Raw genomic sequence first — 26,646 nt, forward strand, 5'->3', positions numbered from 1 at the left:
GTAATACGTAATATATAGAACGTAATGTAGATCAAGCTAAATAGATCTTTAAAATTGTCGAATCATTTAATCTGTTAATTATTTTGTTTTACGATATTTAATTGTTTGCATTAGAATGGTATCTGTAATATTGATCAATGCTATTAAGCTTGTATTGTTTTTGTGATTTTAGATACATACAAATATATTACGTTATTATTTTCATTAGCGTTCCCCTAATAGAATAATTTTTTTGTTAATCTTGAATGGAATTACGTCTCTTTTCAAATAAATGTATTTCCAATTCTGTTTAATAGCTAAATAGAAATGTTGATGGCCTTGACTATTTACTCTTTTGAATTCAATAGGTCGTATGAGATTACGATTGAAACTACTTTTGATCCCCTTCTTTTCCAATTTTTACTTGCACAGCTTTTACGAAAACTGGCAAATTTTCATTCATGTTTATTTCTTATTTGCAAAGATTCTCTAATCGAATGCATCAAACTAATCAGTTTTGTTAAAATACTTGGCAATTTGAAATTAGTAAACTGTAAAATTTCGATAGCACAAGAGTAAAATAATTTTATTACGCTTCGCTTGAATTTTTTCTAAACACAGTAGAGAAATTAATGGACGCGAAATCAAGTTCAGGTAGAGTACACTTTTATCGGGCAATAATTTACTTTTGGAATATTAGATCAAGCCAGTTTCCTGGGGTACCTTCCTTCCTCTGCTTTTAAATACCAATCTCAAGTACAAGAGATGTGTTTGGTTAACATCGTTCTTTACACAGGTTGCTGTTTGATTTCACTCCGTTATCTACCAACGAAATCTTAGTGTTTCCTTACAAATATTCAACTCAATATTTCGAATCGGTGTTTCCCAATTTTATAGAATTTTAATCCGCTCCATGGAATTTAAGGGAAATAATTCTATTCAAACTTCAATATACATTAAAAGTTTAGACGTAGAGAACTTCGTGTAAAATAAACGAAACAAACAACACTACGTTTTTCCTTTTTATATAAATTTCTTCTCAATATCATCAATTCAAGATTTTCTTGTGCCCTTTTCTTGCACTAATTGTCTCAACTATTTTTCTCGTGCTTTGATCCGATTCGATCGATCTCTGTAATCGAAAACGGGAGCAAATTGAAGAGTACTAAGTGAAAAAGGGTCAAGAAGTTATAATTTCAATACTCGTTTCTGCGGGAAGTAAATTTTTGATTTTCCGTGCTGCTTTCAATCAGGGCTACATTCATTTCGTAAAATCGAGAACTAGTCCAGTTTTATTTTTACATTTCCCTTTAGGCTTCATCCTGATATCGAATATTTCAACGAATGTTTCATTTCTACCGAATTCTCGAAATAGTTCGAACTACTCTGAAATTATGAAACAGTTTCGAAACAATGCCTCTGTGAATAATTTAAACAATGTTCAATCGATGTTTGCCTATTTTGACAAAAAATATAACCAAATCGTTTATTTTCGAGGTATAATCAAAATACCTCGATAAAATGGAATTAACGTTAGAAATTAATTTTTACATTCGTTCTGGCGATTAAATATTTTACGATTATAACCATCAATAAATAATTTGTTCGAGTAAACAAGTATATATTTCCACGTAATTTGAACTTGAATAAAATAGATGGTACATACTGTCATTATGTTACAACTACTCTTGTTAAAATGATACAGTGAATAGTAGGTACATAACGACTCAGTATAATTTTCAAAATATATACCTTCTCTCTCTCAAAATTTTATGGTTGTCTACGGTTCGTATTATTTACACTGTCTTCGTCAGTAGAGACCCACCAATATTAATTTCATCGAAATCAGTATAGCTCGCTTTTCACCCTCTTTCTGTGAATTTGAGTAACAATGGTTTTCAAACCACTTATCTGGTTTGAAAAAATATTCGGTCTCAAAGCTTGGTATCGATGTCGATGTAACAATTCACTTTGTTCTCTAAGTTTTCAATTTTTGATAAATGATTGCACGAAATTAGAAAATAACAATCGAGCTGCTGAAAGGAAAAAGGTCGACGTTCCCTGTACCCATTATTTCATCATTTTTTGCCCTTCTGGTTGGTAAAGCGAGATTCGATTTGCCAAAGGAAATTACCTTCGTCTGTTTTCGAGTGAAAACGATTCCTCCTTCCGCTCGAAAAATAATGATCGCTTTGCCATTGTGCTTCTGGACGCGAAATTAAGCTCGAGCGCGATTCTCCTCGCACGTGATTGGCTGCTGCGAGACTTGTCGTTTTGCTTTCGCGATTCCTTTAATTACAATCCGACTTTCGATGAGAAATGGTACACGACGGACCAGAAAAAATTATACATTACTTCTTCAAATACTTCAATCTCTTCGCTAAAGCGTTAAAATAATAATTTTCTCCCGTCGTTTGATTCCATTAATCGAGATATTACTTAATCGATTATTTCCTAATTATAAAACGAGCGGAAGAGAAGTTTCTTGATTCGTTTCATTTATTTTTAAATTATCATTGGGGGTTTCTTAACTTTCACGGTGTACTGCTTATTTTAAAATCAGTATAACGGCTCATTCGTTTACCCAACTTTATTGCTTATTTATTTTAAAAATAATCTCGAAGTTTGTTCATTTATTCAATTTCGTACGTATTTGTTTCGAAGTTACTGTAAGGGGTTCGTCGATTCGTTTACTTTATTTAAGATTCAATACAGAGACTTATTTATCAATTGATCAATTTAACCTACCACGATACTGATATTACAATTTATTTACTTTAAAATCAAAATAGAGGTGTATCGATGTATTTAAATTACTACTTATTTGTTCAAAAGTGACTACAGACTGACATAGTTCCTTTCAATTGATCGTTTGTATCATTCGAAACGAACATGAAATGAATATTTACCTCGTTTAGTTCGTTCATCAGCATTGCTTCGATGCAATTACATTTAATTGATTAAGAAACAATATAAGCTCGCATATATAAATAACATTTAATTTTATTAACAGCGGAATATTAATTTATTTAATTTATCCAACAATCACTGCGAGTGTTTACTTATCTCGCTTAATATATTATTCGTTTCAAAATCAAATGCAGCAGTTCGTTCGTTTACACGTTTTATTATTCACTTCTTTCCAAATGAATAAACCGATTTAACCATTCACTTGATTCTCTTCAGGATCACCGTAGAGGTTCATCTATGCGTTTCGTTTATTTTAGAGTCACTAGTAAGGTCTGTTGAGTTAATTAACGATTGCAACCTAACGAATTATAATCCTCACGCTTTTTCACCCACCGTACCTAATGTTCCGTTCGAACATTTCTCCGGTGGACTGGACAAAAAATGTCAGTTTAACGCTCGGATGCTAGTGTCGGAGATAGTCGACCAAGGGAGTGTAGTTATTCGACGAGACGCGAAGGGGGTTGGGACCAGGACGCGTTTTGGGGGCGGTCGATATCACCGGTTGTCAAAGCGCCACCGCGCAGTGGTACACAATCAAATTTTAGCCAGTTGGAATTACATTTTGATTCCCAATCAATAGGCACGACCCACGTCGTGAAGTAAAGATTCCATTTCGTTCGAAAACTCGAACGAATGAGAGTGCAAGTAATTTTAGTATTCCGTTAAATAATTTAATAACAATTGACACGGTCGTGAAGTAGGGACGATTGCTTGTGCAACCACGTATATTAATTTTTCTATCCTAAACATTCTCACAGATTTAATGCAAAAGAATTCAGTAGACTTTTCTTGCGAATTAATTTTCGAAAATGCACGCGAGACGTGGCTTCAAATCTTATGATTAATGTAAATTATTATTATCCAGGTATTGAAGCAATTTTGAGTCAATAACGAGAATTATTTGTAAGCAAATATCGATAGTTAATCTATTAGGTGTATTTGCAACATTGTGTTACTGAAAAATTTTGAATTATTCACTCGTTTACTCTAATATTTTCGTTATACTGTATTAGTACCAATAATCTTTTTCAACTAATCAAAATTACTAAGCTGGAAACATAAAAGTAAATGGACACCTTTTACATTAATATTCCATAAGAATATTAAAAAATTGTGATCACCTCGTAGAAGAATATTCACTTTAACCGCACATTAAATATTTCTCGTATTTAATTATACTTTAATGGGTACTCTCAGCATCTAATTTTCCATTATCAGGATACAGATAATAATCGAGTAGAAAATTATGAAGTATTCGGATTAGAATTGAAACAGCTCTTCGATTTAATATCTTGGTTATTGGCGAGAATCGATATTGTTCGATGACCACAGAGTCCGAGCTGTGTTTTACGAAAAGTTGAGGGTTTTCAATATTATTAGCGGAACTCGACAATTTTAAGTTTAGAAACTACGATCCGGTATGGAAACTATTGCCAAAATTTGAAGTTCGAAGAATTCTCGCGAAGAATACTCTGAAGAAGTTTCAAGCTCCAAAGTTGCTAAGTCAGACACCGTCAAAGTACATCTCGGACGAACGATCAATCTTCATTTTTGAGACGTAAAATTGAAACTCTTGCGAAGCGTTTTGAAAAGTTGTCGAGATGTCTATAGAAATTCCATCAGACTTGTCACTCGAGATAACAAAGAAGAATGTTAGAGTCTGGAGTGACTCTAGAAGAATTTCTATCCTAGCAGAGAATTCTTCTTTTGTACGATTTTTCGAAAATTTTAGTTATTGTAGAAATAGTCGAAGATTGAAGAGAAAACAATCATTTTTATTCAAGAAAATGACTTTATACGTTTATGAAAAATAAAACAATTAACGTATTTAAAAAACTATACGCCACATTGTAGAATACTCTATACGGAATATCTCTATAAAATTTGAAGTAAATCGGATCTATAGTTCCGGAGATTTCCAAGTTGAAAGATATAGTTTCGAGAGAAACGTAAAACAAGTTTACTTATCACTGCAATTTCGTTAAATGTTTTAATTTCGAGATACATTTAACGATATAACATTCTACATACTTTAAACTTTAAGAAAATAAGAAAAAATTCCATTTTTTTGACTCATCAGGGAGTGTTGAAATATCCTTTCGATATAACATTCTACACACTTCGAACTTTAAAAAAAAATAAGAAAAAATTCCATTTCTTCGACTCATCAGGGGGTGTTGAAATATCCTTTCGATATAACATTCTACACACTTCGAACTCTAAAAAAAATAAGAAAAAATTCCATTTCTTCGACTCATCAGGGTGGTGTCGAAATATTTTTTCGATATAAATCAAACTTCAAGAAAATAAGAAAAGAATTCCATTCTTTTGACTTGTCACGGTGGTGTTCCCCCCTTGGTAAAAGTACCAGAAATTTTCGTATTAATAGCTTTCTCAAGCCTATTTCGAACGAGGCTGACAACTAATTTTACTCACGATGCACTCGGTTCGAGCTTTCACGGCGCTGAGGATGCTTTATTCAAAAACAGACGTCTAGTAACCTTCGCTGTTATCGCGGAGCAGGAAATACTAGACGGGCTCTAGGCCTGGGTTAAGTCGCACCCATTAACTTGCTCACGAACACGGCACACCCACGAGCTTTCGCTGCACCTTCCACGGCGAGACGAAACGAGAACTTGACCTATAAAAGCTCTACAATGAACCTTGGTCGACGCGACGCACGCGATCCAGCCGAGAATTGTAGAACGGGCAGATGATTCGTATAGTACCGATCAAAAGTATTCGTAAGTTTGACAAGACAGGACATTTGGTCTTATTCATTGAAAAAACGAAGATCTACAAGAGTATTTACGATAGACGGTTGTCAATGCGCGTTTAAACAGAATTTCGTGATCTGTGTACGTACAGGGAGTCCCAATCGTCACCGGTCGATTTACTTTTCGAATGAAACTCAAACGGTTTAAGTGATCTTGATATTCTTTTTTTTATTTGAAAGCATAAACTTGGGAATTAATAATGGAGTAAGATATTTTCCAAATGGCCGCATCAATTAGCTATTTATATATATTGTAATTGTAACCACGTACTGGGTTGTTCGGAATGTCATTTCGTTTTCCAAATATATAATTGAGAATATATAATTTGATAAAATGTTTATACACTCTAAAAAAATTGTGTTTCATTTTCACCAAAGATAACGAAATGACTTCCCGAACAACCCAATTTGTTATACTTTAAAGTATAACAATTGGATATGAATAACATTATGTAGAAATTTAACGAACGTTTGAAAACATTGTATCTGTATAAATTAACAAGAGTTAATTTGTTCTATTATTTAAAAGCTTCGATGTGCTTGCAAAATATTGCACACAGATCCAGCTCATTGTAGAGGAGAAAAATGAATTTTAAAGGTATGAAAAATATACAAATACAAACTAATTTGTTTACTATTATTAAGCGAGGTACTCAAAAGAAAAAAGAAGAGAATATTTTTTAAAGGTACTTATATTACTTGTGCGTGACATAATTACATAACTAGTTTTAATTACTGGGTTCACAATATGTTATCGAACCCTTACTTGTAAATCAATGTTTCTAAATAATTTAACGTCTCGAAAAACCTTTGTATATACAAGTTTCAATTCACTTTTATTGATTTTCGTTACGACAGAAGCTAATCTTTTTTCTTAATAGTAACTTACATATATATATGATTAATAAGAGAAATACAATAACTATTTTGATCGAGAAATAATCGTAAAAGAGATCGGAAATATTATTATTATCAGCATTCGTTAGATCGTTCAATAAACAATGAACGTAATGACGTTTAGCGCAAAAGAATAATAAAAACAATAACGTGAAAAGCGTGTCGCAGGAACTTATATTTCACTGCCAGACCAGGTACAAAATACAATGATGTCCAAAACAATGGTATCGGGGAACAAAAGAGAGATTGTCAGATGCTTAAAGGAACATGTTAAATTATCAAAGAAACAGACAGAACACGAAAGAAGTCGACGTTCACTTTAGTTAATTATTCTTCGGAGTAGAATAATATACGAAGAAGCCAAAAGAAAGAACGGATAGCTTTCTCTTTATCAGTTTAATAGTTACCTTTACAATAGTACGTTAGTTCAACGTTTCAACAAAAGGAGTGAAAAGTTCAGAATTACCTTTACAATAATTCGTTAAACGTCCAAGTCGAATAGCAAACTGGACAACAAAGATGAAAGAATCTTGAGACGCGGGAGGACATTGGCAGAAGGAAGGTACCGAGGGTAATAAACTACATACGTCCAGAAAAATGAATTGGCAAGTAAGATAAGAAAGGAAACAATTGGAGCAGTAACGAAATAATAATGGAGATTGGTTAGAGGCCTCGGTGTAGCAAACACAGATGTGTGTTTCAATTTTCAGACATTCGATCGTTAATCTTCGCGTTGGGGAAAAAAGAAGGAAAAATTCGTCGACAGATTGGAAACTCTTTCTCGAGACAGATTCGATCGACAAATCGTTGAAAATCTCTTCTCGCGTCATATGAATAATTAATCTTCCTATGGCGAGCAAAAAGAGGAAGTTAATGAAGAAACTGCCGCCAACCAGTCATCATTATTGACAACATTAATGACACTTGATTATGAAATCGTCGACGAGGTTATGAAATTTTCAACGTAAATAAACGATGTTGTGGAAAACTTGTTTATGGAAAATATGTAAATATATATGTCTATTCGTTATCAAGTATGCCTACTTAGTATGCAAACACAGTTTGCGTTGTAGTTAAATCGCGTGATGTTTTTAAATGCTTGTTGATGCGTGAAAATAACTCGTGTACCAATTTGCAAAGCGATCTATTATGTGTAATTCATCTAAGATGATTTATTTTCAAATTTTCAAGTCGAGACTCGCTCCTTTCACAGATTATCATAGAGTATGATAAATAATATTAACTTGTAAGAAACGTTGAATCGGTATATCTTTGTGGTGAATAGAATTCCAAATTCTTAACAAACAGAATATAATAACCGAAGATACTTCCTCGAAAGATAATGAAAAAAATCAATATTTTTACTACATTTTCTATGAAATTAATTTCTCTTTAAATAATTAAAAAATTGTAATCAGTTTATTCCCACATTAGTGAAAGCGTTCATTGTACTTGGAGTTTCAATGGTTGAACACTCTCAATTCCTTAAAAACAATTATTAAAGTACAAGTATCAGATTCAATAGACATCGTTTATGTATTTTTTCTGTATATAAGCTGACCTTTCCCAGATGAACATACGTAATACTTTCTCGTTTTGAGATAGAGCTGGAGCCATGCCCAACCACTTTCAATCACCTCTTACCACAGTCAGGGGACACTGTTGATATTTTCCAACCTTGTTTCACAAGTAACCTTAGCCACGAACAATCAGCTTTCATGTTCAATTTTTAATTCTGTGCTTGACAATGTAACTTTGACTTGAACGCTTTTCACAATATGGACAAAATTAACGACTGTAAGAATGAAGAAATTTCGTAATTCATTAAACTGCGTATTACGAACATGTCGTAAACATTCATCGCATGTTGTATTATATTCCTTGTCATTTCAAATACATTTGCAACATTTTGAACGCTCTCGAGATTTCAGTTGGTAGATTCAATCGAAATAACGAGTATAGAAAGTATTTAAAGTTTGATTTCCAAATTCTGTAGCACTGGTGGGGAATCAAAGATTGTGATGGTTTAGAACGAGAACTTCAAACTTTGGTACAAACAAAGTACGTTCGTTTGGTACGAACAGTACCAAGTGTGAGAGTAAAGTGTGGTGCTGTGTGGTGAGCTAAAATGTAAACACGTGGTCCAACTTTGAAACGAAACAATCCTAAGGAATGAATCATTAACGTTCATCCTCAATGGGTCAAAGTAAATACCTTCGAGCACTTACAGATCAAATCACATTCAAGAAAAATACCTTCATACGTACAAACGATTCTCATGAAATTAGACTACTCTTAGACACTTAGATTTTAGCCATCTTCAAACATTGTCTCTCGTAGACTGAAAATACCCCAAAGCGACTAAATCTCGGGACTTTGGTCATCCGTTACGAATATGCACACCTATTTAAACAAACCCTCCCGTTCACCCTGAAGCTGTGAATTTCTAGTTTCCCCTAAGCTTGGAGTAATTACGACCCCGACGTGGAACTTGTAGCATAGAACGCTCACTGGTCCCTGTTGCATACTCCTTGTGTTTGTTTACCACATTAGCAACGCTCCGCTCATTCGTAGAAACGAATCGCCAAGTAAACCGAAGTCTCTTCGCGCTCAAACATCGCTAGCCCTTACTTCCGTGTCATCTTAATTTGCATTTTATTGTTCGCGAGCAATCGCAAACTCCTTAAGCCGCAATGGTTTGCTTTTCTGTTTGACGCCAACGTGCACTCTGCAATTGTTCTCATTTCCCCACGACTGATGAGAAGACGTTGCGTCTTTGACAGAATATTCTAACTTCATACGATGTCGTTTCTCTTGTGCTCTGTGAGATTAGAAATTACAACCTGGGAGAACCATTTCCGCATGAATATTTCGTTAGAGACGTGAGTATTCTTTCCAAATAAATTTTGATTTCACGGTACCTTGCTTATTTGGGTGACGTAGATTGACGGGTTCTTCCGTGTTGGAAGATAAATTGTTGTGTATTTATTTTTGGGTTTAACGAAGGTCTACTTGGAAGATTGATGAGAACCATGTTGGCCCGTAAGATTGGAAGAAATAAAAATTTACGTTACAGTTGGGGGAAAAAAAATTTTGTTTCTAAAATAGCCTTGTACACGTAATCCATTTTGATGATCGACAATTTATAGAAGGGAAAATATTTTTCGATTCGTAGACGACCATTGAACTGTCTTTCTAGTAAATATTATTATTATCGAAAATTCAATAAAATAAAAAATTGAAATGGCTTTCTTCGAGCAAAATTGATACAATGTTATTTTATATAATTATTTATAAAATTGTTGTAGAATGTTTTAGTTTCGTATGTAATGAACCTCGTGTAACCTAATCGTATCTAACTCGTAACTGTTGGCCGATATTTTGCAGTTTCAGTAGCAGTTATCATTGAAGCAGTAGCATGCCAGTGTGCCACGTCAGACAGTTCATTCAGAATCTACCGATGGCGCCACGCTATCGTACGATTACCAACTTTCGGTAACTAATAACGGAGGTATCTGTTTGAAATCGTAATTCTTGAACATAACCTAAATACAAACATTCTATATTCAGTTTGTATAATTGTATTTTTAAAATATTTGCGATCCATTTTATAGATTTTAATTTTCCATTTAATTTACTCGAATATCATATGTACGTACTACAATTCTGTGTTGTTAACGACTTAAAACTGCTACTTTGACATTAAATTTCATTTAATTTTTTAATAAAGGTGATCATTCATATACAATTATTGCTCATTAAAAATAAGGAACAGTTCATTGCGATAAATAGAAATAACAATTTAGTTTTCAGATACACTCTTCGTAAATATAATTAATCAGTCAGTGGTTAATTTTTTGAAGTTTTTTTCAACAGTGTCATTCTTACACTGGGACGCACCTGTTCATTTTCTACTCATGTTTCATTTATACTCATCGTTTCACGCTAATTGGTGCAAATTAATTCTGTAGAACTGAAAGTTCTGCTCTCGAAACCAAGTTCGTTGAATATGTAAGAAATTTTGAAACTTCCCTAAAAATTCGATGGTTCCGATTAATAACTATTCACCGACGTTTGAAACTTCTTGAAAACTAAATTTCGAATTTCTTCTCTAACGTTCAATTATTTGTAAAATCATTTTACAGAATCACCATTCGTTATGGGCTATATGCAGGTTACAGACTTACGAGTGAGATATTATTTTTAAAGAAGCTTCTACCATGTAAAACCAGAGAATTTAAGAAATGCATTATCTTAACTTCCATTTCGTTGTTATTTCGAAAACGGGTCAGTCTTTTGCTAATATATCGATGCTTCTTACGATTTCAAAGCAACATTACAAAATAACAGGCACAGATTTTGTGACAAGGTTGTGGCCCACATACCGCTCACCAGACTTTCAAGATTTTAGTTTTTCGGCCTGAATACCATTTTAGAATGGATCTACATAAACTGTAACTAGAAAATCTCTATTACAAATTCTTTTTTCATTATCCTTTGGTTAAAACGAACGAATATTCGTAATTTTTATATCTAGTATTTCTTTAAATCAAATAGGAACACGACTGTCGTTTATTTGGCTGTTATAATCTTCTTAAATTTGACTGAAAATACAATAAAACTTTTCCTATTTCTACATCAAAGTGTACGCGATAAAATTACATTCCATCCCTGTGATAGATTTTCATTTAAACAAATATAACTTTTAATAACAATTTCATGGATTCTCTATTATTAAAGTGTTAAGAGATAAAGTTAACGTCGACTGTAGTAATTTTTGGTTTCAAGTATGATGTTATTGTCAAAGATTGCATACTAAAGATTAACGCGAAAAATTTCGATGAAAAAAATTCTAAGGATCTTAGTACATTGTTCTTAAATTCGACTCCTTAACATTATTTTTCTAGTGTTTTAGATTATTATTTCTCTATAATATTTTCTTGATATTCAATTTCCTTTTTCAGTAATAGTAGTTATTGATAGAATATAATTTCACAATTGTATGTCTTCTAATCTCTTTTATTATTAAAAAAAGTTAATCTTCATTCACGTATCAGTATACGAGTATACTTTTAAAGTTTAAAAAAAACTTTTAAAAGTTTCTACAAGAAAAGGAAAAGGTCCTTTAATTGACGAATTGAGGAATTGTTTGTAAGGGTCACGATTAACTAAACGATCCATTAAGCACCCATAACGGTCCTGTTACGTTTGCAATAAAAGACGGGACAATAATTGATGTACGCAATATGCCTATAACTCGAATGGATATCGATTATACAATTTTTCTCTCATTGTTGTCTTAATGTGTCGCGCAATTAAATGCTCAGAATTCGTGCAACAATCTCCAACTTTTCACTGGGTGTTCTAAATTCTAAAAAAAGTTATAGTAAATAATTAGACCAGCTGAGAAAGGCTGAGAGATACGTTAAAAAATAATGGTATTCAGTTAAGTGTATTTGTAGAAAAGAAGAATTTAATAACGTAAAGTTACTGATATCCTTTTGAAAATTCAAAAGGTCAAGTCTTAAACAATGATTTTAAAATACGACATTATTTACAGTAAAAGTATTTCTGAAATGTTTAACTCTAAAAAAATCTATAAGTATTTGCATTTGTTCTCCAATCTTCTTAAGTATTCTTTGACCAAATTAAACATTAATGTAATAAAAATGAGAGTACTGTATTTTCAAAGCAATTAACCAACCGTGAATCGTCCATACTATTACAAGTTTATACAGTATCCTTAATTAAAAATGACTCGTCACAAAACTTTCAATGTTAATATAATAAACAAACAGTGTTAATACTATTAAGTTTCTTAATGTATTAATTTTTTTAAGAGAAGCAAATCTATTCGAAAAACTAATGTAATATTATATCCATAAGACTAATGGATGTAATCATATCGGGATGTTAAGTCGAGGTATAATTATCTGACCGCTCAAAGATATTTCCCCCCACCGCTGAACCTCTCCTTTCTTCGCGAAAATCAACATACAAAACGTATACATAGAATTAGGTTTGTTGAGAAGTAAATTAAATAGATTTCAGAAGACTTCATTCAAATATCAGTTTGTTCTATAGAATTAACAGAATAAAATTGAAACGGAATTTATTTTCAAGATTTATTTGTTTTTCATCTTGATAAAAGAAACCCTTCTTTCAATAAATTCTGCGAAAAAAAATTTTAATACAAATAAACTTGAATAATAGGTCAGAAATTACACGTATTTCCTTGTATAAGTTGCAGAATCTTAATTATCTCTGGCTTCTAGTCGCACAGAGATAATTATACATTACTAACATTTCCATATACGTATCCAGTTAATATTACTTTAGCAAAATGTGCTCTAGACTGAGATAAAAGTCAACTACAATCCAAACAAAAATCAACCGGCGTTATCTTATTGTCCAACTGTCACCATCCCTATAGCTCTCTACCACAACGCACTCTGTCTTTCTAATGGAGGATAAAGCTGACACGACGAGTAAATATGCGTCGAGGTTGGCGTGGTTCAGAGTGGGGAGATCAGCCTTGAACCCCTTCGGTTCATACGTCTATACTGATTATTACCATTACCAGCAATCCATGCAACAGTAAACACTCAGCGAAGGAGCAGAGGAGATATAACTTTGGTACAATGAGACCAAGGTCCGAAAACTAATAGAAACCACCTGGAGCACTGTATTTTCAGTTAACTGGGATGATTTCTCATTTCTGACAGAACTTTTTCGTAGCATCGCAGTCCCGATGAGCTAGGTCCGTCCCGTGTTCTTTTTCGTCGCATATCGTAGTAGAGTCCTACGATTTGGCGAGCAGCCTGTGCCCAGATTATAACAGCTTATGATTCACGTCGTGTCTTGCATCACGCGTCGCCCGCAGGCTTGCCAACATTTCGCACGAGTGTGAGAAAAATCGGCCATCGTGACGACGAAGTTGGCCACCACCGACCACGGGATCACGGTTCCCGAAATACGGCCATTATAACTGGTCCCCGTGACTCCCACGATTTATATTCGCGACGCGGAATTTCTTGTTTACGATAAATAATCGACGACCTTCCGGCGGTGTCGCGTCTCTTTGCGATCAAGGCGATCTAAACATAACTTTGTCGTTGAATCGTTTTCGTCTCTCTCTCTTACGGCCACTTTTCTCGGTCGAGAAAGTTCTTTGCACTTGCTGACATAGAATCCTCTTCGACAACTTTACTAATTCGCGTAAGAAATAGTAAATAGGTTATATTTATTTCTTTTCTTTATCAAAAATGACACCGTTGATGTAGTCGCTATTATTGTCTACAATTTATTGCCGTCTTAAGAGTCTTCGATATTAAAAAATAATTGTTTCGGTCAATGCTGTTCGACTCAACTCTGCAAAATATAAAAAATGGCTTTATTTCCATCGCTGCTTTAATTTATGATACGTTAAGACTCGTAAAGAGTCTTTTTTCCGCTACATCGGAATAATCTTTAATTTGGTATTAATTTTTAGCTTTTAGTCGTAACGAGTATCCGTTTCTTTGGTAAAATAGTTACAAAGTTATATATGAAACAAAATTAAATGAAGTGTATGCGTGTATGTGTAGGTGTAAATATAATCGTGAAATAATCGAGATAGTGTTACTTTTGGTTATATATACGTGTTTGATTATAAAAATGATACAGGAATCCCAAGTTGGTCCACTGGAAACTGAACAATTTTCTTAATTTCGAGGATACGAAAAAAATGTCAAGAACGTATTTTGCATAATTGTAAGAATTTGTTTCTCGGGAACATTTTTAGAATTTTGAAGGTCAATTTGCTATTCTAAACAAAGCGACGTACTTTCTTATTTTTCGTTTCGTAGCCGACACCGAAAGGATTGGTCTAGTATTTAAAAAATGAAGCAACGATGACTAGGTTGTTGAATCGCCTTATTTACTTTTGTAAATATTTAAAATAGTATCCTTCAAAGGCAATACATTATCTCGATTTTATCATTCGTTCGATCATTTCCGGTGTTGATTCACTTGGCAGCTTAAAATTAACGAAAACTAAGTATGAATTTATAAAACGAAATATAGGTTCCAAAATTGACACAGAAAGTTTCATTCGTAGAGAGACCTAGAGACAATAGTACAGCCACGAAACAAATTACGTCTTTTAGTATCGGTAAAATTCACCTGGATGATACGCGCTAAACGCCCCATGGTGTCTCACCATAACCTCTATATACCGTCCTGCCATCTACCGTAGTTGCGTCACAATTTCTGGCGAGTGTATAACATAGATAAAGTAGTGCTCGATGTGTACATAAATAACTGTTTGGACTCATTTCCAATGTGAAACCGTCAACAATTCATTGATATTATTCTTATAAAGATATCGTATAATATCGAATACAAAAATTTCAATTTCCATCATCACATATTATCGTATTGGCAGTATAATTGTTTCGCACGTATCCGGACAAAATATTCGTCTACAGTCGGACATAACTACAAGTGTTCAACAGTCGGTTGAAGAACTATTGAGACAGAGATCGGTGTATTTCTGCATTCATTCTTGTTCGTTGTACACACGACGATTTGTTGAAACACGTGCTTTGGCACCGGTCTCCCATTATATTAATCGCCGTTTGTCACGCTATTGGCAATTATTTTGTACACATTACTGCATTCTGAGAGCAACACGTGTCCCTCACCATAGTACTGCAAGTTTTCGATGCTTGTTTCGATGTACTACGATGTCGGTAAACCTAAAATTCTGTTACTGATCGCGAGAGATATCAGGGAAAAGGTAATAGTCGCTTTATCGTTCAGTTATGCGTACTCGAAGAGACTGGAAAGAGCGATTTGACAGTCGCTCTTGCGTTTCTTGTCCATATCAACGAGGAATTTGGAAAGATCGACTTTCCGTAGCCAGCCTCGACTACTTGTGTGTGGGAGAAAAATTCATTACTATGACGTTGGTACAACTTATAAAATGTGACTCTGAAGACGTGCCAAAGGAAGTATATAAAAAATGTCCCGACACGATTTCTCTGTCAGTGGTGCTCAGTTTTCGAAGGAAAGAAGAAATTAGACTCGTTTGCGAAAATGTTTATTTTCGCGCAAACCACGAATGAAAAGATCCTTTCGACTCTATGTTGCTCACTATGCCCAAAATATTTCCCTCTACTTATATTCCTCGATGAATCATCTCCAATTGCATATTTTCTTCCACGAATCATCTCGAATTGCGTATTTTCTGAATTACTTTCCGTCTATTCTGAAATTTTCTACGAAAGGATTGAAACGGTTAACGTAGCCTTGAATTGATAACAAATAAGTAATAGCTTTGTTGATCCTATACGAGTAGTATCAAAGAAAATTGTGTTTTGTAATAATGTTTAGGATTAATTTTATATACTTACGAAGAAGTCGGAGTTAAATCGAATGATCGTTCAAGGTCACCGAGGAGTTATTCCCTCTCAAACAATACCAATTCCGTAAAGCGAGTAGGACGAAAGTATTCGAGTGTTCTAACAATATCTATTGGTCACTATGTCCATCATTATCAACAAGTAGAACCGAGGAATACACTCGGCATGTTATACATTGGGAAAAGTAGTCTCGATTATAATATTGCTTGAGTGTATACTAGATAATGGAAACTTTATCTTGCAATGGAACAAACTCAATGATACACGTATCAATTTCCCATGATTGGAATAAGGTATTAAACAGGTGTCTAGAATAAATGAGTCGTCATTGATATTGGTAATTTGTACCCACTTCTTGACATTTTTTGTAGCACTGATATATTTGAACATCAAGTACTGTCGAAACCTCGATAACGATAAGTAGTTTACGTTTAACGTAATAAAAATTAATATACTGGGTTAAAAATCGATATAATTTCAGATTGTAGATTTTTTACACGAAAATTGACATTAATATCTAACTTGGTTTAAGATGGCAAACTATAGGGCACAAATCCGGAGCATTAATTTAACCTAATAAATAGTCAGTACTTAAAAAGCAATCGATCGGAAAAAATATTTATAACACACAACTATGGTTTTCTTATTTTTGGCCTTTTATATTAAATTAATGTTTCACGTTTGTTCTTAATACTTTTCCATGAAAACTCCAGTTCGTTATTAATATTAATTTTAATGATATACATATACCAAACAGCCTCTAAGTGCAGCAAGTTAAGTGCTGTGTTAATCTTCTTTTGCTCCATTTGATGTCACTTTGTTGAAGCACATAGTTTACTTATATCGTTTCTCTTAAGTTGCCTCTTATTATTAGGATGTTTGAATCTTTACCTTCTTCACATTTTGTTCTTTACAAGGACTGAAATTACACGATCAAAACGTTTAACTGAGTAAACGTAAATCATTGCACATTCCTATCGACATTGTCCTAGTTACTTTGAAGATCAAAAAATGAACACTTATCATTTTCATTTACGAACCTTCATTTCGATAAAAATTAATATCGCTATTGGCGTACATATCGCCTTCATTATTTCCAATTTTTTAAAGATTCGGGATGATTCACCATGGAAAATTCATTCTAACCTAAAAACCATAATTACGTTTGACGTCCAGATTGATCGCTAACTGTTCTTATCGCATTGTTTCTTTCATTCCTGTTGAGTCGTGAATCTACATAAATAAGCATCGAACGTGTGAATCTTCATAAATAAGTATAATCGTGTGACGAGCATCGACGAGTACAATCGTGCGTCTCAATGAGTGTCAAATTGTTCGAAGACATTCATCAGATCGGATACAAGAGTATCAGTTTCGAAAGTACTTGTACCAATGGTATCGAAACGAATTCGAATCCCGCCACTAGTCGTGACACAGAAACGACTACTCGTTCGAGGTCCGATCCTCGTCTCGTGAAGCTCTCGGGCGCGTGTTTACGAAAATCCTGGCGTTCGAACAAAACGAAGGGGAAGGTGTTTTCCACGAAAACCAGGGGGGTTCTTGGACAAACCAGCGTCTTGAACAAACGACGTATACGTGAGAAAAGCGACGCCGTTCAAAATAATCCAACTCGCTCTATAAATACAATGCGGCATTCAGTACTGTGCGGCGCGTCGCGAAGTTCGGATGTTTATCTGACGCGTGTTCGTTCTCTGTGGCGATACCTTTCGTTGATAAGGTGATCAGGATTGACGGAAGTAGCATCTATCCAATCGCTGTTCACTCGACGCGAAATGTTCGCGATCAACGATCGAGTAACATTCTCCTTGGTGCGTAACATTGGTCTCGATCGATGAATTGCTCCTTTTCTTCTAGATCATATTCGGCAAGTTGACGTGCATGTGTCATCGTTGAATGTGGGTGGTTGCAGTGTACGATTGAACATTTTGAGACGTACTTAGCGAAGAGTTTCGCGAGCATTCATGCGTTTGGCATTGGAAGCACAACTACACGATGCTATTTTCGATGGAATATTGTTTCATCTTGGTCTTGAGTGGCACGAACTGACTCGACAAGGTGACACTATGCGTTATTGATGATTCCGTGTTCTCGGTTCTGCGGTATACTCGAACCTGCTGGTATTTATTTCGCGATGAGGCCTTTGACAGTGTCGTTTGCAGAACTTTCCATCAGCTGAGTACAATTTCGTCGTTAATTGCAAACATCGATTTTGAACCAACGAATACTGGAGTTCCTTTGCAGCGTAAACATTCAACTGCTACCCTAAAAGTTCTCGAACAGAGAAGCCCGATAGTTGGTTCTTTGCTTTCACATGATACGCTAGGAGGATTTTCAAGCGCGACGGAAAACATTGTCGTTTCGGTGGTCGAAGAAAATAATTTTTCCCCCGTAGTTCGGTTAAATTCTGGTACTGTATCGTTTTCACGCCATGGAGCAAGTCGCTCACCGCGGGGGAAGCTAGCCACGTGGTGAGCGAGAGAAGAGTTCGAGAAACGAGGCCAATTCAATAGCAACGTGGAAGATTTGTTTGAGACACGTGTCGCGAAATGGAGAGGCTCAGTGTCGCGGAAACATTACGGAGGAAAGATAAGAGAAGGCGCAGGGGTTGGACGGTGGTGGTCGGCCATGAAGTGCGGTGAGTATAAATCATGCATATTTCACTCTGGGTGAAACCTCCCTTATCAAGAATGGGCTAGGTGCTCCCAGGAGAGCTGAATTGTCCCGTTGTTGCGTAGGAATGATCGAGAGAGTGGAGCATAAATTTCTTAGATTAACCTACCATGCATTGTGCATTCGTTGCAAAGACCTGACGTACAGTTACTTTCCATAGTTAAAGACATTCAACTGGATGCATTTTTAACTGATGATATCTGAACGATCAGTTTCGGATTATAGTACCTTTGATTAATCTACTGTCTCTATTTGGTTTTCTTGCAAGGTTTTGTCTACTTGCATTTCATGCGTCAGGGGCAAAATTATTGAATTCTCGATAATCAATTGTATAGAGAAATTATTGCACCGAGCAGGGTAGGACGTATTAGAATCTGTGAATTTTATCGATGATTTTAGTATTTAGTATTGTAGAGGATACCCTTTGTCACAGTCATCTTGAGTGACATGAAAAAATATCCATTGTTCTCCGAACATGAAACTGCAAAAAATTCATGTCCAGTCATCTTTTCCGAAGATATTGTTTGTTCCAATTAGGTCTAATAATTGTTTAATAAGAAACTAGCATTTATCAACGTTCGATATCGTGAAATGTGATACGTTAATTATATAATGTACTCCTTGGAAAGAAAGAAATGTTTTTGTATGTTCGAATACAATGGAAATATCGAAGATGATCATTATGCAAAAGACATTGTGTGAATGGGAAACAGTCCTTGAGACTGTTGCTGTAGAATGTAAACTTCGTTCAAAGATTCACAAAGCTCGAGTGGTGAATGACCTTACGTCATTGTTACCTATCTTACAATAAGATGTATAGACGTAGCCTACCCCACACCTGGCGCCAGACTGAAGTAGACGATGATACCATTTTAGTCAATGGGATACCTTGTACCCGAGGGACTATCGTTTGAGTTTTAACCTTGGAGAGATTGATCTCTGTCGACTTGAATGCTATATAATACCATTACTACCTAAATACCCTACCCTGAAATAAAGACTAGTTACCAATCTAACTTAATTAAGATCCGAAACTTGGCCACGAAGTAGAAAAGTGCACTTGTGCTAAACAAACAATCGTGTCGCTCTTAATCGTAATAATCAAAGTAACAATATATTAATCCAGATCTAACACGTACCTAAGCCAAACTTGTTTACGCTGTAGAAACAACGACTCATACCAAAGACTAATGCCAAGTATTCATCATAATAATCAAGCTGACACTTATGCTGGCATTTCACAGAAACTATGTTTCGATTCTTTTCAGTATTTTGTTCGTGTTTCTCTATTTGTTTATTTGGAACTTGAATTTGATATTTATGTCAGGAAGGTGACTATTCGAGTTGATTTGTTAAGAAAATCATTGGATAACATTTCTGGAATGTCGGTAATGAGATTTCAAGTATGGTTTGTTGGTAAATTGTTGAACAGGACAGCGCTGCCACCTTCGGATGCGTTTTGAAAGCTCTCTGGATTTGAGATATCTCGTATAGTAAAGCGTAGATCAATATCGCGCGTGGCAATCCGCCATGTTTTTACCCTCTTTCGAGTGACGATAAGCACGTCTTTCGTGTAATTTCTAACCAGATGAAAAATTTTTTCTGGAAGTAAGAATCTACCTAAATTTTCGTACTACTGTCACAGTGAAGTGTAAATACGAAACAAACCGACGGATTAACTTTAAAAATGTTTAATTTTCTTTTTTATATCGATATATTAAAAACTAAGTGTTTACTATTTTTGTTTACGAGCTTTAATTTTCAGTTGGCTGCTAATAATAGGAAAATTAAATTTACAGTTTTCAACGTAGGATGCGTGATAAATTTCTTCTTATATTTTAGATTGGAATTAAAATTAACTTTACGTGTAAGTAGTATATGAACGTACGTTGACAGACCAATGAATATACAGTACTGGTAAAAAATTTAGGTACATCGACTGCATTTGTATTTTGCACTTGAATCTGAAGTGCAAGGTTGAACATTTGACCATATTTTAATCTTTACACATTGTTTGTGTGATTTTACTATTGCCAGGAAGGAAGATTCATAGCTTCTCCCTAAAAAATAAACTGTTTCGATAACCAATATCGTTTATGGTATCACATGTCTACGATGTAAATAATCAGTTCAACACTTGTTTACTTCTTTGGAAAACTGGGAAAAGTAGTTTCGAGAATGGAAAATATTATTAACAAAAGAATAAATTAATCGATACAAAAATTTAAAGTGCCATGTAAGTGGTGCTTAATTTTTTAATATTTTTGGATTCTTCGATTAAAATTATATATTAATACGTGCACACACACACACACACACACACACACACACACACACACACACACACACACACACACACACACACACACACACACACACACTTGTTTTTATTTACAGGTTTTTCGTTTCATTTCGCTCGTATTTATATATATTTGAAAGCTGCATTCTTAATAAGTAAATGTTTCTAATAATTTATGGAAGTAATCCATAAAATCGGACAAACCTTTTATCCAAGGTTGATGCGCAATAAATATAAAGCTTTCGAGACAATAATTGATCAAAAGAATTTTTAAGGGAAAGATGATACCAAATAGCATCGATACATTTTAAACTCGCATTTAATATTTAGGGATCATTTCGTGCAAACTAAGTATGTATTTTTATATTTTTGCCATCGATATTACAATACATGCATCGCAATGTAAATTCAGTACCTCTTGGAAAACCATCGAGCTTTATTTCTAGAAAAGAATTACTGGAAAACGAGCAAGCGGTTACCAGAAACAAAGAATCATTCGATCAACGTGCACAGCTTTCCCAGACTGCTTCAATCTTTTTCAAATTGCGGACTACAAGTTCGCTACGTGACAAAAATAGTATATTAGTATTTTTGTAAACCCATTTATTCGACACACGGTGTTTCGTATTGTATTAAAGTTTTGTTTCGAATAACCGAAAATATATTTTCGATTATTGGATAACATTCCTCGAACATCGAATCGTATACTACCGTACGCTCGAAAAGCTTCCGAGTGCATCTCGTAGCCGTGAATTCAATGCTTTCGCTGACAACATCGAATCACTGTTATTCTTTGGGAGAATCCAGCAAAAACAACGTCCCGTATTATACCGTGTCTCGCTACGAATCTCAGTCAGGCAATATTTACGTGAAACGATGCAACCACCAGACCAAACACACTCAGCGTTTTCAATATTTGCAGCTCCTATTCGCGTCGAGTTTTAAAGTCTCGATCAATAACTGGAAGAACGACAAAAATGTGAAGTCTGGATGGAGCGTTCCAGATTTCGTACACTTTGTTGCCAATAAAGAAGCTCCTCATTGACAACATTTAATGAGCCATCATCGAGAAGATTCTAAAGTAGAAACTTCAAAGGCATCTATTCATTCATCTCTACGAGTAATCTGCATGGCGATTCAAAAGAAATTGAAAGCTTTCAGAAATTCAAGGGAAGCTAACTCGAGAATTCAAAGAAATTTGGCACATTGCAAATATATGGTTCAAACAATGCTAATCGAGTAATTGTACATCCCCCTTGAAGGTATAGTTTATTTGCATTATCAAATTATTAAAAGTCTAAAGAAAATATAATTACTTCTATTTACGGGCATATGAATGATAAACAACGAATTTACAAAAATAATTTTATTTAACATTTATATATTCATTATACATTCGTAAAAGTTTTCAAAAGAATCGCGAATTAACATTTTTATCCTTTCGAATAATTTCACAAGATTGCAACAATGAAAACCACTTCAGTTCCCGGAACTGCCCTCCATGTTTGTAGTTCATTATTACCGTTATTCGAGCTTAAATTTACAATCCATTTACGATGTAATTCGATGCAACAAATGTTTCAAAGGGTTGCAATTGCAAGTGAACTGACAAACTTCGACGAACTAGCGAGGAATTTTCAATTTCGTTTAATTTCGCTCGTAAGTTTACAAACAACTGGTCGACGATTGAATTCCTCAATGACTCGTAACTTCAAGGAAATTCGATGGGTATTTCAATCGTTAGGTGCAAATAGTGTTAGCTATTAATTTTCCCCAGCAAAATTTACCGACATCCTCTCTCTCGATCACAATTGGTCGCTCGAAATTTCCCGTGGAAAGTGTCAGCTCTTCCTCGTCAGTTGCTTCGTTAATTACTCATTCGTTGCTTAACTGATTTATCGATCAGGCGAGAGGAGTTAAGATAACATTAGAAGCTGCCGGATAATTGGATTTTGTTGTTGATAGTCCTATTCAAGGACCGTGAGCCACGATTTTAGAAATTTTCTGAATTCATTGTTCGAATAACACATTGAAAAGGCGAGTAGAAATATGCTACATTCAGCTTTATTTTTCTACCTTGTTTTTCGTGCGCGGTAATGTATGGTGAATACTTTCCTTTCTTTATTATTCTTAATATTCTCAGAGTGTAGTGTGAGCAAAAACTATACAGAGTGTTCTAATTATCACCGGTCGATTTGAATTTCGCACTATTTTCAGAACGTTGAACCGGTTAATTTGAAACTTGACATATGTCATCTAGACAGATGGGAAATTAATCATGTTTGTAGCTGCTCGTGGTAGATCTCGAGGATCTTTCGAGCATTGAGTGTGTTTGCACGATGGGTGCCGACTATAGATTACTCGAAGGACCACCTTCCCGTTGGAAGGACTAACTGTTGTTGATCGTTGTCCGCTAGGCTGGACCGATGGAGGTTGTAATGCCGCCTTCGAGGTCTCCGCCGCTTGCTGCTCTCACGTCCAGGGGGGTGTTGAGCGTTGTCCTCACACACGGCGCCTCACTGGATGCACAAGCCGGCTGCCGAACTTCCTCGAAGGTCCAAGATTCCGTGGAGGCTCGAGGGATTGCTGGTAATTCCCTCGAGGAGTGCAAGTTCTTTATGGGAACTAACGCAGGAAGCTTCACACGTCAATCCGTGCGTTCAGGCCGAAACTCTAACCGTGATCTCTTAGCTGTACTCTGTACGCTCTGGCTGTAAACCCTTGGCGATACTCTGTACACTCTAGTCGTGGACCCTTGGCTCTATTGTCTTGGTGGTATTCTGTGCACTAGTCTAAGATTTCTCGGGTCAGTGCAAACGTCGCCTCGGTTCGCCCTACTCCCTTGAATTAAGGGTGGGTGGCGACGAATGCCTGACCAATTACGACGGGTCCTAGTCCCGCCGAATCTAAGACATGCCCATCGCTATGGGGCCTAGGTGGGGGCGTCGCGACGTAGACAGGGTGTCCAAACCCCTGCAGGCCTGGGCTGGAATTTTCCAGCATCCCGAATGACGCAACAAGGCCGCGCCAGGGCCTCGCGTGCCAGGCTGTGCAGAGGGTCCCTGTCCAAGTGCCTGCAGTGTTTTATGACGGGAAATAGCCATCACTTGCTCCGTGCCTCAAGTCGAACAACAAATAAACTGACCCACGGTGACAGGCCCTTGCCGTAGCCATGTGGACAATTTCTCTAACAAACTCGAAGCACGGTCCCGCCATAAACCGCAGCTGCAAGCCTCTACAATGTTAAAGTACACGGTGAAAGAACGTGTGAAAATTACTCAGGCATATTATGAAAAATCGCGATCTTTAACGCTAACGATTTAGTCTGAAGTGAGAGAGACTGACGATTAGAATGAAACGGAATGAATGCGTGTGAAGATATAAGGTTTGAGAGAAGGGCGTTTAGGGTAGTCTTTAGCAGTCTTTGACAGTCTTTGGCAGTCTTTCGCAGTCATTGAGAATGGTTGGGAAAGCGCGACGTGTCGCGTAAAGAAGGAATAGCGTAGTCAGCGTAATTAGTGTAGTCATTATTTCTGTGATTTGTTAATATTTTGTTCCTAATACTACATCATTCGATGCACATGTATCCTAGAAATGTATTCACCCTTATTCTATAACCGCCACTACTTATTTAAATAAAATTCCTACAATATGAACATACATATGTATGTATGTATTTTCATATATATTATATATTACCGTAACTACGATACATTAGTTAAGAAAATTAATTTGAACAATTGCTCGAACTGATGCTTGCCAGTATTTAAGACTTTAATCTATTTTAGATCTACTTTATCATTGATCAGTGAATCGATGTTAACATCAACAATTATGCCACGATGATAACAATATGTAGTCCAATTTAAAAAAATACAAGTGACCTTGAAATCCATAAAAATACGACATCGATCAAAATACCATTAATAACGTTTTTCTTCGACATTTTTTCTCCTAATGAAAAACAGGTGAGATATTTAAGGGCGATTAAATTAGGAGAATCACTTTGTATATCGTAGTGTATATTATTTTTCAATTTGCTTATTTAAACGCACTATTCGAACTAAAACTGCAAATTTCCTAGAATAGGTATTTGTTTTCCAGAGACACTCACTTTTAGTTCAATTGGTGACTTCTGTTACATCATAGCCAGGATATTATATATTCAAATTGTGTTATTTATCGTTTGATAATTTCGTTTTGAGCTCTCACGAAGTTAAAATGTTCACGAAGCGTCAACATTTGTCGTGATGCGACTTGACGCAAGGGGTCGTGATTCATCAGTCGCTTGAATGATCTCGTGAGCGGCTTTTAATTATTCTGAATGTGAATTTACATTTATATTTACATTTATATTTACATGTATATTTACATGTATATTTACACGTATATTTACATATATATTTACATGTATATTTACATTTATATTACTAAAATAAATAATTCTCTGGGTAGTGGGAGGTACCAATCTATCCGCGTACATGAATATGTCGAGAAATAATTTGACAATTTACGGTTATAGGAAAAGAAAATTAATACAGTAGAACTTCCGTTATACGAACATCCTTTATCGGAATTATTAACCATCCGAGTTTTCCATTCTCTAAATAGAGGGTCCTTTTAAATTGAAACATTTTTTCATAATATTGACAATTAATTAATAAAAAAATTTAATTCAGTATAATTAATGATCGTATTAAAGTCAATTGATCATTTCATGACAATTGATAGACTAAAAAATAAAAATTTCACGGTGCCGGGAAAATTTTGCGAGCATTTTGTTATTAAGAAGAACTCTTTGATAATTTGAGACATAAAAGAAACGTGATTCCATGGAATTATGTTAAAATAAACTGTGAGACTAATGACTAAGATACGCGGAACTTATGGACTTTTAAAAACATTATTTGTATATATTATCTTCCTGACGTTATTTCTTTAATTTTATTATAGACGTAAATTAATCAATGTCAGAAGAGTAGGTAATTTTTTAAATAATACTATTATTCGAAATGTTTCTTAATGTAGAACACGACTTTTTCGATTTCAAACAATTGATATTTTCTTTTTTGCATTTTCTTAAAATTTAAAAAACTATTTCTTCGATTAACTTGGGACTGTGTATTCACAACAATTTCTACAGTTATACCCTCGAATTTTTGTTCTCTTTAACAGTTTTCGAGAAAAGTATAAAAAGTTGTTGTTTTCTCTGAAAAGTTACATTTTTTCATAGAAAATAGTTAAAAAATATTGACGTATGAACATCTAGTTTTTAAAAATTATATTCGTTTCTGAGAATTGGGCTCAGAGTGATCGACTTCACCATGAGATTAAAAAGTTCAGATAGGACGGTAGAAAAATCCTCCCATCTTCCAAATAAATTACCAATTGTTTATGAAAACTGCCAGAAATATTATTTAAAGTACATACGTTTCAAATATCTATCAATCATTTCTATCAGATATTTGTATATTGTCAATAAAAGTTCCCAAATTCTTCTTTTCGGATCAAAAGATGATGTTTCCATTTAAACAAATATTTGTACCTTCTTAGTAATTCGAATAAGATAGGTTTCTACTGCGTTTCAATTTCAATTCGTCACTAAGAAGTTTCTCAACATTCTTAAAATT

General features: G+C 34.9%; 1 protein-coding gene across 7 annotated transcripts in view; it reads left to right on the top strand.

The window, feature by feature from the left end:
• Dnc (phosphodiesterase dunce) overlaps positions 1-26,646 on the top strand; it is a 621,682-nt gene that overhangs the window by 333,694 nt on the left and 261,342 nt on the right. The window contains exon 1 of one of the 7 annotated variants that reach the window (XM_076327457.1): positions 17,702-18,682. The exons of the other annotated variants lie outside the window; for them this stretch is intronic. Coding sequence (XP_076183572.1) covers positions 18,594-18,682 — 89 coding nt within the window. The 5' untranslated portion in view covers positions 17,702-18,593. Of the gene's footprint in view, positions 1-17,701; positions 18,683-26,646 lie in introns of those variants that run through there. 7 annotated transcript variants of the gene reach the window in all.

Source organism: Ptiloglossa arizonensis, chromosome 2, assembly GCF_051014685.1.
Source record: "Ptiloglossa arizonensis isolate GNS036 chromosome 2, iyPtiAriz1_principal, whole genome shotgun sequence".
NCBI lineage: Eukaryota > Metazoa > Arthropoda > Insecta > Hymenoptera > Colletidae > Ptiloglossa > Ptiloglossa arizonensis.